Raw genomic sequence first — 17,188 nt, forward strand, 5'->3', positions numbered from 1 at the left:
ACACAGTGACATTTTCAAATGCAATTTTTTTGGTAAAAATATATTTAAGATTTAACCTATTGTAGTAGGTACTAATGGCCACTACTAATGCTTAATAATAAAATCAATTACTTAAATCACAATATCATACAATTTACTTTGTAATATTAAAGGCTGACGGACTGTCTTCATTCAGAATCATTTATCGTTTACAATGATTATTGATTTCAAATTTAACCATATCAATGACTCTCTATAGTATCTAAAAACCTAATTACCATGTATAGCAGAGTGTTACCCACTTACTCTCTTTTTTCTTTTTTAAATATTATTATTATTCCCATTATGATAGACGATAGTAATAATACTTACCTACATGTATCATTAGGTAGGAATAAAAACAATTATATTTACCAACGATTATATCTTAAATCGTGGTTCAGTCTGAAGATTGAGAATCCTGATAATTCACCTGGAAAACTGATGACAGATTGTACAGCAGTATCCTCACAAGTTACACTAATATCAAAAATTTTTAAATTCAACTGTTTATTTGCATCTGATATTGGAGTACGCGCACTTGATCCATGGTCATTAGGCTCAGAAACCGAAACAGTTGAAACAGCAGTTGATTTTAAATTACCTGATGTGATTAAAAAACGTTTCATTTCTCAAAAATGAGCAGCGCGACGGATTAAGTAAAAATAAAAGCGAAATATAATCACTACGTTGTACTAAAGGTGTTCGCAGTGACGCAGTGCGATTAGTATTAAACTATTTAAACTAATCGACAATCGCAAGCGTATCTATCCGACTACAACTTATATTACAGTCTCGTTATTTTTGGAAATAATCGTCAATTGAATGGATAAGATATTAAGATCTATCATATTGGTAATTATAGTTGAATATATTCAGGTAACGGGCAATACGGGCTGTCGGGCTATAATATTATATTATTCACTGGCTTTGATGCGCTGTAAATTTCGACGGATGCCGCCGATTAACAGGAATTGATCGGTTATTAAACCACAACACTCAAAATAAAAGACGTGTCATTAACTGATTTGCAGAACCGATTAAAAACCATCGGGATTTAATTTTGTTAATTAAAACCGTATTTACAATATGTTAATTCTATTATTTTAAATATATATTATAGTCATGTACACTACACATTTAATAGGACAAAAAAATTTTTTTTTTGGAAAAAATTGGGTAGGTCTGGGCCTACCCGCTGGCTACGACACTGACTTATTGAATGTGCTATAACAAAAATGTATCAGTAATTTATTTTAAATTTACTTAATATTAGATACACTAAATTACCAAAAGGTGTACTGATTCTGCTATACTATCGATAAAACTCAAACGAAAAATATTTATAAACACGAACTAAAAAAGCATGAATGAAAATGTCAATAAAAAAATGTTTAAAAATAAACAAGTTAGGTATTACTATAGCGATGTGCTCATACAGATAGTTCAATTTGAGCAATTGCCACACATGTCAGGATGGCCGAGCGGTCTAAGGCGCCAGACTCAAGGTGTACCTTGGCCTACCATGTAGGCTTAATTTGAGCGTTCTGGTCCTCATCTGAGGGCGTGGGTTCGAATCCCACTTCTGACAAATTTTTTGCATTTTTTAAAAACTAATTTTTATGATAGTTTTGAAATTAAATAATATATAATTGTTTTTACACATCATAGTAGTTGAGATACTCCCCAGAGGGCTAACGGACTTCAAATTATTTTATTTAGCCCTTCCCCAAAACAATGCTCTATCAAATGTTGGTACATAATATATGTATAACTAATGAACTACTATCGTTGGAAATTCAATTTTATGTATCCAAATACTTTGGAAAATATGATACTTCGTAAATATTAATATCGAATTAAAAATGTATGGAACCATCACTGCATAGTATATATCTAAGTACGTGGTCAGTACAACACCATAAAATAAACCAGCATGGTACAATGTACAAAACTACAAATGGTAGCATTAGATTAGATACATTGAATCCTATATGTATATAAATTTATATAATTCAGATTGTTTGCATAATAATGTTTTCAGTAATTAAAATCAATTAATGTGTAATGTGTATGTTAAGAGCAAACGTTTCTTTATAGGTAATAAATAATAATAAATATTTGTGGGGTCCGTCTCCTTATCTCTTGTAATCTTATACGGTTATTCTGTGCTATCACTCTATTGTCGTTATTTATTATTATTTTTTAGTTGATAACAAAGTTGTTGTCTGCTTATGTTTACGAGAACATCGTATCATAATTTATAACTCAAAAGTTGATGAGAAAGGGTGCAAAACTGGCAAACCGCAAAGTGCAAATGTCTAATTGTAAATTGCAATTATTTGATGCGTTCGATAATTACATGGCACAGTTGGTTATTATAGAGGATTTCAAATATATCGGTCGTTTAGTTAATGACTATAATTTCTGTGTTCTGAAGTGTATGATTATCGCTAACATTATAAGAAATTAAAATTATTGAACATTTTTGTTCATTGTTATTGCCATTATGGTGAACATTGACTATGAAAACATTAAAAAGTAAGTTGGCAGAAAATAAAACCTAAGTAGCTAAGTATTGTCTACAGTTATAAACAGATCATTTTTGAATTTTACTGCAAAACGCTGAATGTAATCACAATATTTTACCATTTTACCATGTTCTGACTTATGATTAATTTTGTTATGGCACATAAAGTCTGGTTAAATATTGTTGACTTGTTGGACATAAAATAATTGAATTAAAGTATTTAGATTCATTAAACATTTTTTGGTCAATTCAACTTGGTAGTTTTAAGGTATATTGACATATGACATTTCGTATTTAAATGGAGTATGTCTGGCATACAATTTAAATGTAATATTGGAACACATATATACATTATTACTTATTTAAACCATAAGTTTGAACTATGTCAACTTAAAAATTAATATTAGATATTTATGATCTTATTTTACTTGCAATTAGCAGTGGCGGACTGAACTTAAATTTTAAATGATGCATTTTCATAATTAAGTACTTACCATCCCCCCACCATTTTTACTAATAAAATGTGGCCGAAAGAGCCAAGAGGTTGGGCCCTGGGAATCGCTCCACGGTCACGAGGTGGCCCCACCTCTTATGAAAAGCTGAAGCAGCTGCTTTAAAATTAAACCCTTTGGCTCATGTAACCCTTACTTTAATATGACATTTCATAATAAATACAAAGTAGGTGTGTAATTTTAGTTTTAATTATTGGTGCCAAAATGTTTGAAGGCTTTTTTAATGATGTTTTTTATTAGTAAATTGATAGTAACATAAATTGTTTTTCAAATGGCATCAATTGCCATTGTAACATTGGAATACCTATTTTATAGTAATTTATTTTTATGTTAAAATCTACAGTTGTTTGAAAGTGTTTGATTATTTAATTATCTGCATTGTACAATATAGTAATATTTGTATAATTTATAGGATAAAGTTTCAAATTTAAATTAACGTATATTAAACTATACCTAAGTACCTAACTTTGTTTATAGAGTGAAAAAAAAGCCAGAAATATAACAATCATAACTATAAAACAAATTTACATTATTATTTAATGTCTTTTAATGTTTTTTAGGTATCCTACTGTGGAATGTGCTCTTTGTGGATTTTTGTTTCGTAATAAAACAAGCCTAAAAAATCATCTTGATTCTATGCACAATGGAAGTAAAACTATATCAGGTGTTATAACAAAAAGACCTAGAAAATGCACTGATTTACAATGTTTGGAAAAAGGATGCAAATGTAAATTTTACAATAAACAGCTCTTTATTAGTCATTTAAAATTTGATCATTGTATTGATTTTGACATACGCTGTCTGAAGTTCTCATTAGAAGATGGTAAGACAATAATAGACATTAAACTATGAATCTTTTCTTCTTCTTGGGCTTTTTACAGGCCTTTCGTGCCCATTGCCTCAACAACCTATTGTCTCCAATCCTCTCTGTGTTTGGCCGTTTCTTCTGCATTCCTAACTCCCAATATCTTTCATGTCTTCTTTTATTCTGTCTGCCCATCTTTTTCTGGGTCTCTTTGTGTTTGGTTTCCCTGCAGTTATTTGTCCTTTTGATCCCCATACATGTGGCTTGGGACATTACTACCCTCATTACTGATTCTAGGGCGATGTTGAACAGTGAAAGTGATTAAGCATCACCTTGTTTGAGACCAGTCGTTACCGAAAACTCCTCAGATAATTCTTCTCCAAAACTTATCCTACTTTTTGAATTATATGTGCATTTTACTCTGAATAATGTATATACATTAATAATCTGTTTTGTGTACTTATCTTAATAGTAAATACATTTTCAGAATTTCTAACATGGAAAGAAGACTTTGAACAAGAAAATAATAGTCGTTACGTCCGCGTTACTGGTTGCAAGACACTTCAGGATGGTAAAAAACTTTCTTATTACTACTGCAATCGGTCTACATATTTTACTAGTAAGTCTAAGGGAGTGCGAAAGCGAAGTACTCCAGTTAAAGTAAAAGGATTATGTACAGCATCTATTAAAGAAGTCCAAAACAAAGATGGCTCTGTTGAAATATTATTGTGTGCTACTCACTATGGTCATGATATATCATCTGAACATATGAGAATGACCAAACGTGAACGAGAAGAAATTACTGAATTAGTTCAACAAGGAGATCATCCAGACTTTGTCATCAACGCTGCTCGTGCCAAGGCATCAGATTCGCTGGGACGTGTTCATATGTTAAATAGAAAAGATATTAAGAATATTGAACGGAAATTGGGAATTCGGCATCCAGAATTTATAAAACAAAGGACAATTAATGATCTCAGCACAGATAGGTGGATTATGAAATTACAACGAACTCCTTACAATCCTATATTGTTTTACAAGCCTAATAATGTAAATTGTGAAAACTTTGAACCTAATGATGTTATGTTAATATTTATGACTCAAAATCAGTACAATTGGATAAATAAATTTGGAACTGATGGAATATTCATGGTGACTGAAATGAGTATGGTTTGTGCTCGATTGTATTTGACTGTATTGTATGTGTGTGATGAATTCAATGTGATGCTTCCAGTATGTTTCATGATGTGTAATGATAGTAAAATTTATCAATCATTTTTTTTAAATACAATTTTTAATAAAATGGGCTCTATTTATGCTAAAGCATTAATCACTGATGACAACTATGACTTATATGAAAGTTGGTGTTCAATTATGTCACCAGTTAAGCATGTTATTAACCAAAGATATATTGATAATCAAATAATAGAAAAGCTTCAAACTGATATTGAAAATCAAGATTTACAACATGAAATTTATGATAAAATATGTTTATTTTTTAATGGATCTGATGAAAGTATGAAAGAAGAAATTATAAGTTATATTAATAATAACTTAAAGATGAACAATGAAACAAAACCATTTGGAATATTTTTTGATCAGATGTTTGCTAGTAGAGCAGATATGTGGGCTTTCTGTTATTTAAAAGAATCTCTTAACTTAAATCAAATGATAAACATTAACACAGTTTATAATCAAATGATAGTACTGTGTGAAAACAACAAAAAACATTTTACTCCAAATTTGTCTAAAAATATGCACATTTTTTTTACAGCTCTCTTAGAAATTCAGAAAAATAGAAAATCAAAAATTGAAGAAATCAATATTAAAATTTCCAACAATCACAAAAACGCCATGTGTTATCCATCTAGACTTATTTTCCCCCTCTCTGATAACAAGTGGCGGGTTACACTAGAAGATGGTACAAATAATGGTTATGTAACAATTACTCGAAAGTTTTGTAAAATCATTGATTGCACGGTCAAGTGTCAAGCATGTTATAATATCTGTGCCCATATTTACGAATGTTCATGCACACAAGGAGAAATAACTATATGTGAACATGTACATATGTTAGGCATTTTTAACAAAAGGTCATTAATTGATATGGATGAACTGAAAGAAGAAAAACTGGATGTTGAAGATATGAAAACAAACATTTTGTTAAAATTAAAACGAATTCTTGGCAAAATAGATTTTGTCAATGATGAAGAAGTTCTTAGAAGAATCAGTGAGTCATTAAGTAAAGTAGAAAGTATTATTGATAAAGTTAAAAATGCAAATGATTGGTATGGTGATTAATTACTAGAAATTTCTCAGTATTATTAAGCATTATCATTGATTTTATAAATTAGGTATTATAAAACTAATGATATTAAAGTGATTAAGCTAATATTTCATAGCTCTTCATAGCTTTTAAAATGTTAAGTGTTTCCTATTTCCTTTGTGACTTATATCTCTAAAATTTACTCTCTAAAAATGACATTATTTTTTTGTGAACAACATTATAACAATATAGTTAATAACTGTTGAGTTTTCTTATAGCGTAGATCTAGGATTTCAATATGTATGTAAGGACCAACTTTTAATTATAAATTATTCATAACTAAACTAACTATTATGTATTATTTAAATAATCTCATCTCATCTCATTATTATATAAACTACTTATAAGAATATTATTTAGATAAAATATGAAACAAAGACTTGTAGTATTATTAACATATATTGTTTTTTTCAATTAAGTTATAATTTAAACTAAATGTATGTATTAATATAATCTGTGTGTAATTATAAAAAGAATATAATAAACACTTTGTTCATCAAATATCTATTGGTTTTAATCCAAAGCTGTTAAATCAGTAAAAACAATGTTTTTAAATCATTTTTATAAATTCTAAAAACCATTTCAATAGGAACTCTGTTAACATAGAACTCGAATACTTGATTACATTTTTATTTTTTCAAAAATATTCTACTGTTGTCAGTTTATGTTTAGGTAAAAATAATGAGAAAATTAGAAACAATTTCTTCAGAGTAGGTATTTAGGTATCTATTGACTGCTAGAATAAAACTTCAAGGGCTACTTGAAACTTTAAAAAAGTGTTAATGAAAAATCAACAAAAAAATATATTGAATAAAACCCATCTAAGTATATTTTGCAAGTTTTATTTAAAATTATTTGCTTTGCTTATTAGTGTTCAATATGTAAGTGATGGGTTTTGATTATGATTTACTATTACCTACATTTATAACAAAATCAAATAATAACGTATTAACCTGTTAACCTTAGAATACTAAATAACACCTTTATCAGTTTCCCAACAAGCCAACACTATCAATTAGTGATTGCTAGTCTCCTATAATAAGAAGTATGAACTGTAGATATGTTGTTTAGATAATATACCAAAGTGCTGTCACCATAGGAGGCAATCCTGGGATAAGCTCCCCCCCCCCCCATAAAACAAAAAATTAAAATATAACTTTTTAATTGTACAGCTTGGGACCATGAAATTTTTCAGTGTTCACAGTATTTCCGTGTTGATGGGGTTCAAAAAAATTAAATTGAATTAAATTAAAGATTATTTACCTATTTTAAACCTGTATACATACATAATATACAATTTATATTTTTAATTACATTTTATACTTATTTATTTATTTTTAGCCAGTATACATCAACAATAATTTTTTGAAAAAAATCGACTTGTTTTTTATTCCGTAAGGCGCAAGGAGTCGCGTTCCACACGCTCTTTCGGAGTCAAATCCAAAAGCTCACTATTGGACACCGTTAGGGAAAATTAGATACACGTATATGGAATCGAAGCCCCCCGCTCACATTGTTGTTAATAATGTTAGTCCCTCCTGAAATTGTAATCGATTTCCGCCTAAGCCTATTTCACGTACAACAATAATTTATTATTGCGTGAACAAATTAAATAAAATAACATACTATTATACATGTGTACTGCAGTTATCTAATCGGTATTCGGTAACAGATCACGTGTATTAGGTACTCATTAGTTATTACTTTATTAGCTTGTACTTTATTACCTATTTTACTCCTGTCTATTGGTTATTTACTATAATTGTGGGTTGGTCTTATTAACTGTTTAATGAATAATGATTAATTTCACTGCAGTCAGGCAGGTAAACACTTTCAGTTTCAATAATCTATACGGCATGCGCGATGTATATCCAATAATTGACTATAATATACCTCTTAATAATATATTATGATTATAATATAATATACATAGGTACCTACATTATAAATCTACTTTTTAAATTTTTAATCGTACATTATAATAAGTTTGCCTACACGGATTAAACAGCCCAAAATATGAGTAATTCAGTTGTTAGAATTGGCAGTTTTTTACATACAAGCTTCTGTCATCGAACAATAGCACGTCGATTTTTGTCGCACTATCCAATCGACGATGTTTTGTTTAACCTCAACGATGAACAAATTCAGGTAAGGCAAAATATTTAAATGAATAAAAAAAAATATTCTAAGATACCTACTATAAATTTTAAAATGATATACTTACAAAATAATTAGGTAGATCTAAGTTTACTATAAAATAAAATAACTAATAATAGGTACGTGATTTTATTATAATAATAAAAGGTTATTATTGATTAGTATTTAGTATTTTAGTGGTAAGGTACAGCTAATTAAGAGTTCGTATTGTTGACATTTATACATTATGTAGAGACTAAAGATCAATATTTATCATAAAATAAAGATGAATCTCATAATATTTATCAATAAATCTTTAACTGTTGGTTATTAGAATTTATAGAGATTTACAAAAATACATAATATATAAAATAGTAAAATAGGTAGGTATCTTTATTAATAAATATTTGAATAGACATAAAATGAGATGCAAAAAATTAGTAGGCTGATATTAACATATTGGGATATATTAATGTAGAGGTATATAACTATAGAATTAAGATAAAAGATTGTTGACATTAAATTTTATTAATTTGGGTTACCTATTTTCAGTTACGGAAAACCGTTTTTGATTATGCGCAGAGAGAAATAGCACCAAAAGCGGCTGAAATAGACAAGACAAACACGTTCAATGACCTAAGGGTAATTTAATGCTATTTTGTATGAGTTAAATGTATAACATATTATTATTACCTATATAAGTATTATATTAGCTACACCAACTATACCTATTTTGTAGAAGGTATTACATACATGGTATACGTGGGTATTAGGTAATAATATGTAGACAGTTAATATTTTTCTCGTTAGTTGTTATTCTTGAACAAGTTGAAGGTAACGAATAAGATAATAATATTATATTTGCGTACATATAACGTTATTGTAATTAATGCGTTGTTGTTTCAGTAAATATTATTAAACATTATCATATTATTATATTCATATCCAAATATAAAATGTAGCTAACTACTTGCTAAACTAGTCTTTTATACATATAAAAATAAATAAAATATTAAAATGCATACAATGTTCCCTATAGATAAAATACAGAACAAACCAGCTTACACTTTTTATGGTTGTTGTATCCAAAAACCATACACTTTATAATTAAGTTCATAAAAATATTTTTAGTTGTAAAATATATATCTAAAAGAAATTTCTGTTAGCCAAGTACCATTCACAAGTACATAATAATTTTTTTACATGTCAGTATATGTTACAATAACAATAGTAATTTCATATTCTTTGTAAACATCAGTCATTTTTTCATTTCGGTTGATTAGAATCACAATTTAAAATCAAATGTAGTATTTCTACCATTTCTGGTAAACTAAGTAAAAGTTTTTGACGTTCATAATACATCTGGTTTGTAGATTAAAAATAGTGTTCGAAGTTCGGTTATAGTTTACCGACCTTTTTGGATGAAACCAAATAAATAAATGTATCTCAACGTATTAGTATAATACACACTGACGTTTAATGATTATTCATTATTGATTATGTGTTTTGAAACTTTTGATTCCTCTTGCAGGTGGAGTGTGGGCTGATATTTCTATGTACCTATACTTACCTGTATAAAATATAATATTTAATATATTGCCAACATATAAACTCTTCAGAGGTGGGTGGGGGGGAGGTTATCTCCCCGTTGTCCCACAAATTCCTTTCCTTGTGCCTTTTGTACTAGCATTACAATTAATTCAAATGTATTACCAGGGTTCTGGGTTAGGATTTTATGGCGTTTGTATATTTCTTAAAAAATTCTTAGTGATAGCAGAGTAAGCTTAAAATTTGTTTCATAATTCAGGGAATTGAACAAATTGAACATTTTATTTTGCATATTTTGAGTTTTTTTAGATTTTAATGCTACTTCTGGACTTCATATGATTTGTTTTTATCGAAAGTTACATACAAGTTCATATTTTAATTCAGTGTTGTTAAGGAACGATTCCTAGAATTGATTCCTTTTTAGAAGAACGAATGAAGGAATGAATTCTATTATGTTTTAAACTTTTAATTTGTAAAGGAATAAGGAAGTGAATTAATTCCTTATTTTTAGGAACAGGAACGTAAATATAATTCTTTTGGTCTTTTCGGAAATGTGTTAAAATACATTTGGTGGGTAAGAAAAATGTTGCACAAGAATACACGATTATGTAACATTTAAGTATATTAAATAATTCAGTTATTTTCTATATGTATAAATGTACAATATATAATACATAAGTATCTAACTAGGTACCTAAGTCATGTATACAATTTTCACGATAATTGGTCTGTTGTCAAATTGTTTCACAGAAATGCTGGCTGGAACTGGGATCGTTAGGTCTTCTGGGCATTACCATTCCAACAGAATACGAAGGTACCGGAGGCAGTTATACCGATCATGTAATTGCCACGGAAGAGATTTCTAGAGCCAGCGGATCTGTGGGCTTGAGCTACGCTGCTAACACTAACCTTTGCATGAACCAAATTCGATTGAACGGTACGCAAGAACAAAAGGCCAAATACTTACCACGGGTTTGTATAACATTATACACTTTATACGAATATACGATCATACATATATTTTTTTAAACTTTAATCAAGAATTTAAGTAAAAGTGCGTTAATAATATTATAATACTATTGATCATAATAATATATACGTATATAATTACTACGGCCCGTGTTATTTGGATCATAATTTATAATTTGAACAATATTTTATGTTTGGTTTACAGTTATGCAAAGGTGAAGCTGTTGGAGCGCTGGCTATGTCTGAACACGGCTCGGGTTCCGATGTAGTTTCTATGAAGTTAAAAGCAGAACGTAAAGGATCCCATTATATTCTAAATGGTAGTAAATTTTGGATCACTAATGGACCAGACGCCGATGTGCTAGTGGTATACATTTTTATTTGGTTATGATAAAAATTAGTATGAAAATATTATTGTTTGTACAATTTCCAACTGGATTAAAATAAAAAATGTAAACGTACCTGTATAATTATATAATTATTATTATTATTAATTACGATTCAAAGTAATATTTTTCTATATAGGTGTACGCTAGAACGAATCCAGATGCTAAAAAGCAGCATGGTATTACTGCATTTATAATTGAGAAAACTTTTGAAGGGTTTACTACTGGCCAAAAACTCGATAAACTTGGCATGAGAGGTTCAAACACTTGTGAACTTATTTTCCAAGATTGCAAAGTACCTGGTAAATATACACAAGATATAAATAATGAAATAGTTGGTACAATTTTGTTTGTACTCAAAAATTGTTGTAATTTTTAAAAGCAATACAATTTGCCAATTATACCTATTAGTTATCTAGATTTTAATACTTAATACTAAACTAAAGTGGTGAGTTATGTAAAATTAATTTTGGGATTCTAAGTCCAAAGATTCAAAATCATACATATACCCGGTTAATCCTAGCTATACCTTGGCATACCGTTATAGATGTCAAATAATATTATTATAATGAAAAGGACACTACATCCACATGTGTTGTCTCTGTCTTAAAAATTGAACAACATAGCAAAAGCTGTTTTGAAAGTGGATAGAACCACTCAGTCAGGCTGTGATTCTAGTAGAGACACCGCCACACCATAATACATTATTATACTCGTATAACGTAAGACATATAAAACTTGAGTTCAGCAGAACCAATTTTATATTGTTAGCTTAAATATTAGCGTGTATTAACTTGTTAACAAACTTACTTAAAGTTCACAATTGTATCTGTGTTCTTTTGGTTTTTAACGAATTGGTTCTACTGAACGCAAATTTACGGTTCAGTAGATTTGTGTGACAGAGACACTACTTCGGAGTGTGACGTCCTCCGTGTGTGTATACCATATATGTAGAAAGGTTTAATAACTATCAATTTAAAATATATTTATTTAAAAATTACTAACTATTTAAGACATTGGCCAAGCCCCCCCCTCCCCCTATTCGCCTATGAATATAGTGTCGTATCCGGGATTATAAGAGGGGGACTTTAAGTATAAATTAAACTAAGTTTTTTACAGTTTTCGTAAATAAATAATATAATTAACACATTAATTATTAAGGGGGAGACAGTGAGAAGAGTTTAAACACCCGAATCCCCCTGCAGGCTACGCACTGTATGAATATATTATAATATTTAGTATTGAATTCTACAAAACATGACCGTATATTTATATTATTTTATGTTTATTTCAGTTGAAAATGTATTAGGTGAGGAAAATAAAGGCGTATACGTTTTAATGTCCGGTCTAGACTTGGAAAGGATGGTGCTTGCTGGCGGGCCTGTTGGGTATGTTGAATCAATAATATATATCAATTATTAGATCATTAATCGCTATTATAAGCTCTTATTCAGAAGTCCTGTACTTCTGTAGGTATCTTTATACGTATGAATTATGTTTTCTAAATTTTTGTAATGTCTAAATTTTAGATTAATGCAAGCGTGTATAGACTTGACATTTGATTACGTACATTCTAGAGAACAATTCAATACTAAAATTGGAGAGTTTCAATTAATTCAGGTACCCCTCCAATTAATGTTAAATATTAAAATAGACTAAAAATATTGTTTGATATTATATATATATATTGCTTATAATATGTAGTATAATAGTATAATATGTAATACAGGTATATATCAGATGAAAGATTTAATATTTATTCCGGATAATTTCAATAGAATAGTGAAATGTTTGGTCTTTGGTTATCTTTAAATATGTTAAACTTTTATTTATTGAAATACTTATAATGGTTTATACAATGCTTTGTATGACTTTATATAAAATCGAATTTTCACACATTACCTACCAAGGTGTGGCTGAGTTGCATTTATAGCCGCTCATCGGCGTGTCCTCAATCAAAACAAAAAAACAACATATTATTCATACAGAGTTGGCTTTTAATCAAATAGATTATATTATAAAATACATCTAAACATATATATTTACTCATTACTCATATTTTTCTTTAATACATTTCAGGCTAAAATCGCTGATATGTATACTACATTGAGTGCCACTAGAAACTATCTATACAACGTAAGTAGAGCCTGTGATAAAGGTCACGTGTGCAGCAAAGACTGTGCTGGAGTGATACTTTTTTCTGCTGAAAACGCTGTTAAGATGGCATTGGACACAATACAATGTTTAGGCAAGTATCATAGCTTTACCTCCAAAAATTTGATTATCGTTAAGCATATTTTTTTGTACTGACATAATAGGCGGAAATGGATACATAAACGATTACGCATCAGGCAGATTTCTGAGAGATGCCAAGTTGTATGAAATTGGTGCAGGGACCAGTGAAATCAGAAGACTAATTATTGGCAGATCGCTTAACAAAGAATACTCTTAAAACGGTTGTGTTTTTAATAACATTTCAACAGTTGGTAATATCACCGTCCACCGATTACGTTAAAATGGATTTTGCGTATATTATTATAATGTATTTACATTTTTAATTTTAAATACACGTTGTGCCTATACCCTGTATCAAAAGAGAATACACCAGCTTTACGTAAGGAAATCGGTTTTTCCGGTGGCCGCCTGGTGTGTTCTCTTTTGAAACAGGGTATACACTATACAGTGCAGGTATGTTGTATATTTGTATGATTTTGATTTAATTCATTCATTTTTTATATATTTAAAAAGTATACATTATAACTGTATATATAGTATTGGTACCTAGTGACTAATTTTGAATTGCTTATAAAATTAAAATTCGTTTTTCCTTACAAAATATGTATTTATAATTTAATTTGTTCATTAATTTTATGAATTACTCAATTTTTAAAAAATATTAATAATGTTAAACTTTGAGAGCTTTGGGGTACGGGTTAAACTTATCCAATTATGCTCAAATTTTGTATGCGTCATTTTTATACATATTGGAACCTAATTAGGGGGATCGGTCACAAAAATTTAAAAGTTTAAAAATAAGAACCACCCTAGGTAGGTATATATATAATAGTATAATATTGTCTAATACTTAATAGGTATTTGATTACACATTTGCAGTACCTACCTATAGATATTTTATTTTCACATTAAATAATAATAACCAAATTAAATCTAAATGCACCTATAGGCTATAATAAATGAATATATTATGTCTCTTATGCGTGTCTTAATGAGCGACTGGACCGATTTTAATGTAATTTTTTGTGTGTGTTTGAGTGGTTACCTGGATGATCATCTAGATTCACACGGTACAGAGATTTTGAGAATTACGAAGGATATTTTTGGTGCATAGCATTTTGGTGATGATTTTAAGTACAAAATATTTTTTAATAGTCATGACAAAAATATTTCTTGGTAAATATTTTGAAACATTTTTCTTTAAAATATTTTATGACTATCATACGGTATACAACTTTAAAATAATCTTTTTATATTACTTGAAAATATTTCCTTATATTTACATCTAAAATATTTTAAAAATAACTAAGAGTTATGATAAAATAAATGAATATATTCAATAATAATTATAAATTATATAATATAAGTTATAATATATATGGCTATAGGAGAAATAATTAGTAGAAATTAGTATTTTTTTTTTCGTTTATTGGTTGCCATTGATTAATCAAAACATGCATCAAAATCATATACGTAATAAAAAAAAGCGGGTAGGTGGATGTCGCTCTGCTTATTAGTTGTCTAGGAGGTCGCTGTAATGGGTGGTATTAAATTTAAATTCAATAATACCATAGAATTTTTTACTAAAAACGATTTTGAGCGGATATGGTATGTCAGTCTAGGATAGTTTATATTGTTATGACTTATTAATTATTATTAATATTTAATATGGTAGCCGGTGAGTTTAATTAATATTATTCTTAAATTATCGGTGATGCTGGAAAATTATTAAATATGACTATGTAAAATTGGACTACTTTAACTGCTATTGTACAAATATATCAAGAGTCTTGTATTAAATTTTCATGCTTTTAGACCCGACCAATAAAATTTTATTGACATTTAAAGAAAAAAAAATGAAAAAAATGAAAATTGAAAATAATGTCTGTCAACAACTTAGAACTAGTTAACATTTTCAAAATATTTGATCAAGTATGAGAATTGATGAAATAAACATATGGTGTAAATTACAAGTGTTCACAGTAATTTGTTTTTGAATTACAACAATATAAGAAAATCGCTACAAGAAAAATCGAGTGAATAACCAATGTTGTAAAAATTTCAACATAAAATGCTCATAAAAATTTAATTTGACTTTCCGGGAAAAAAATTTTTTGTTGATAAAGGTAGACAAGCTTATAAAGAATCTTGTATTAAATTTTTAAATCTTAGATATAAAAAGAAAAATTTGTATGAATTTCTAACTAAATATAATTTGCTAATTTTAGTGATTTTTACGAATTGTGTAAAAATTCTATGTTTAAAATGCTCATAAAAAAATATAATGGCTTTACGCTCAACTTTTTTTTTAATTTGCACTATCAACAACTTAAAAGGAACCTTGCATTTCATTTACAAGTTTTATGTCAGAGTGAAAAATTTGTTATCAACATTAATTTAAAAAAAAACAAATAATAATCGAAAATTTCATATGCCTATACATAAAAATACGAGTAGTTCAACACAAGTCAAAATATTTTGAAAATTGTATGGCGTATATATTATAAAACACTAACGCAAATATTCAGTGAAAATTTCATGTATCTGCGGTCATTTTTTTAAAGTTACAGTGAGTTACACCGAAAACCAAATTCGAAGTTTTTCGAAGACTGGTTTTGAGTAAAAATTCCCGTTTTTCCTTAATTTTTCTGTTTGTTTTACCTGTTGCTTTTGAAAACTATTAAGAATATTAAATTTGGACCTCCCGAATACACCAACCAGATTCAATTTCTTACCAAAAAAGTTGCCGTTAAAGAAAATCGAAGCACTTTTACTGCAACAAACCGTGATGACAGACACAAAAAAAAAAACACACACATCATTGAAAAATCAATTCACTCATCGCTCCGCTCGGAATCAAAAAAATAAAAAGCTGGCATTTTTAATGCGCAATGAAGTGCACGGGATTACGTGTATGCACCTAGAAGGGTCTGCAATCCACCGCTGCAAGTGGATTGCCTACCTGATAATTTACTGCTCGTATTATCACAATCAAATCTCATATAGAGAAATATCTGTTCAGTATTCGCTTCAGGATCGTGGTCTTTCACGTCAAATTTACTTATGCTCATTAAAATTTCTTCGTCATACTGTTCAACAAAACGGCCGTCATAGCGACGCCCATATTTGTTACATTATTTATTATACCTACACATTTTTGCTGTTGTTTTGTATACACTCGGGTCAGTTTTTTTTTTAAATTGTCATTTATATAGGTGTCCTACCTATGTCCTATATTGTTTTTGTTAGAATTATTTTTCATTATTATTTACATTTTACCATTACCATAAAAATGTCTTTTGTCTGTTCACTTGCTTGGTACCTACCCATTTTCCACCACGCAGTTAATATTTTGTTTTCCTGTACAAGTAGTGTTTAGTCATAATATTTTGTACAGTCCATTATACTCCGAAACACTATCATCGAACAATAACTATTGTTTATTAATCATTAAGTTATAACAAATAAGTATTATTAAGTATATTTGAGTTTTTCGTTGAAAATTAAAATAAAGGGGTTATTTTCTATTCCAAGACTAATGCCTTTTACTTTAAAATGATTACCACCATGCATTTTTATTTCATGTTTATGACGGTATTTAATTTATATTATTTTAAATTAATTCATAAATTAATAGAAATGTGAATATTATTTTTTCCCAAACAGATACACGGATTGCCTATAAAATTACGTATTTGAACTTAGGTTTTCACAAATCCAAAT

General features: G+C 28.7%; 2 protein-coding genes and 1 non-coding gene across 3 annotated transcripts; all 3 read left to right on the forward strand.

The window, feature by feature from the left end:
* Nucleotides 1-1,488: 1,488 nt before the first annotated feature.
* Nucleotides 1,489-1,609, forward strand: Trnal-caa. The gene is made up of 2 exons: nt 1,489-1,526; nt 1,564-1,609. It is a non-coding gene; the product is annotated as a tRNA-Leu (tRNA).
* A 626-nt stretch (nt 1,610-2,235) lies between these two features.
* On the forward strand, nt 2,236-6,522 carry LOC111041257. The gene is made up of 3 exons (XM_022325477.1): nt 2,236-2,559; nt 3,621-3,883; nt 4,353-6,522. The coding sequence occupies exons 1-3, from the start codon at nt 2,528-2,530 to the stop codon at nt 6,164-6,166; spliced, it is 2,109 nt and encodes a 702-aa protein (XP_022181169.1). The 5' UTR covers nt 2,236-2,527; the 3' UTR covers nt 6,167-6,522.
* A 1,467-nt stretch (nt 6,523-7,989) lies between these two features.
* Nucleotides 7,990-14,066, forward strand: LOC111041255 (isovaleryl-CoA dehydrogenase, mitochondrial). The gene is made up of 9 exons (XM_022325475.1): nt 7,990-8,339; nt 8,880-8,969; nt 10,626-10,847; nt 11,050-11,211; nt 11,370-11,532; nt 12,525-12,618; nt 12,760-12,850; nt 13,310-13,478; nt 13,549-14,066. Exons 1-9 carry the CDS (start codon nt 8,208-8,210, stop codon nt 13,680-13,682), a joined length of 1,257 nt encoding a protein of 418 aa, XP_022181167.1. The 5' UTR covers nt 7,990-8,207; the 3' UTR covers nt 13,683-14,066.
* The last annotated feature ends 3,122 nt before the right edge of the window (nt 14,067-17,188 follow it).

The sequence above is a fragment of the Myzus persicae genome, unplaced genomic scaffold (genome assembly GCF_001856785.1).
Source record: "Myzus persicae strain clone G006 unplaced genomic scaffold, MPER_G0061.0, whole genome shotgun sequence".
NCBI classification, from domain to species: Eukaryota; Metazoa; Arthropoda; class Insecta; order Hemiptera; family Aphididae; genus Myzus; species Myzus persicae.

What these genes read in the sequence shown, in the direction of transcription:
- LOC111041255 (XM_022325475.1), top strand. Translation starts at nt 8,208, where the DNA reads ATGAGTAATTCAGTTGTTAGAATTGGCAGTTTTTTACATACAAGCTTC. An exon ending in AGGCCAAATACTTACCACGG is followed by an intron (nt 10,848 to 11,049) that starts GTTTGTATAACA and finishes TTTGGTTTACAG; the next exon opens with TTATGCAAAGGTGAAGCTGT. An exon ending in GAGAGTTTCAATTAATTCAG is followed by an intron (nt 12,851 to 13,309) that starts GTACCCCTCCAA and finishes AATACATTTCAG; the next exon opens with GCTAAAATCGCTGATATGTA.
- LOC111041257 (XM_022325477.1), top strand. Translation starts at nt 2,528, where the DNA reads ATGGTGAACATTGACTATGAAAACATTAAAAA. An exon ending in GACTATGAAAACATTAAAAA is followed by an intron (nt 2,560 to 3,620) that starts GTAAGTTGGCAG and finishes AATGTTTTTTAG; the next exon opens with GTATCCTACTGTGGAATGTG. An exon ending in GAAGTTCTCATTAGAAGATG is followed by an intron (nt 3,884 to 4,352) that starts GTAAGACAATAA and finishes ATACATTTTCAG; the next exon opens with AATTTCTAACATGGAAAGAA.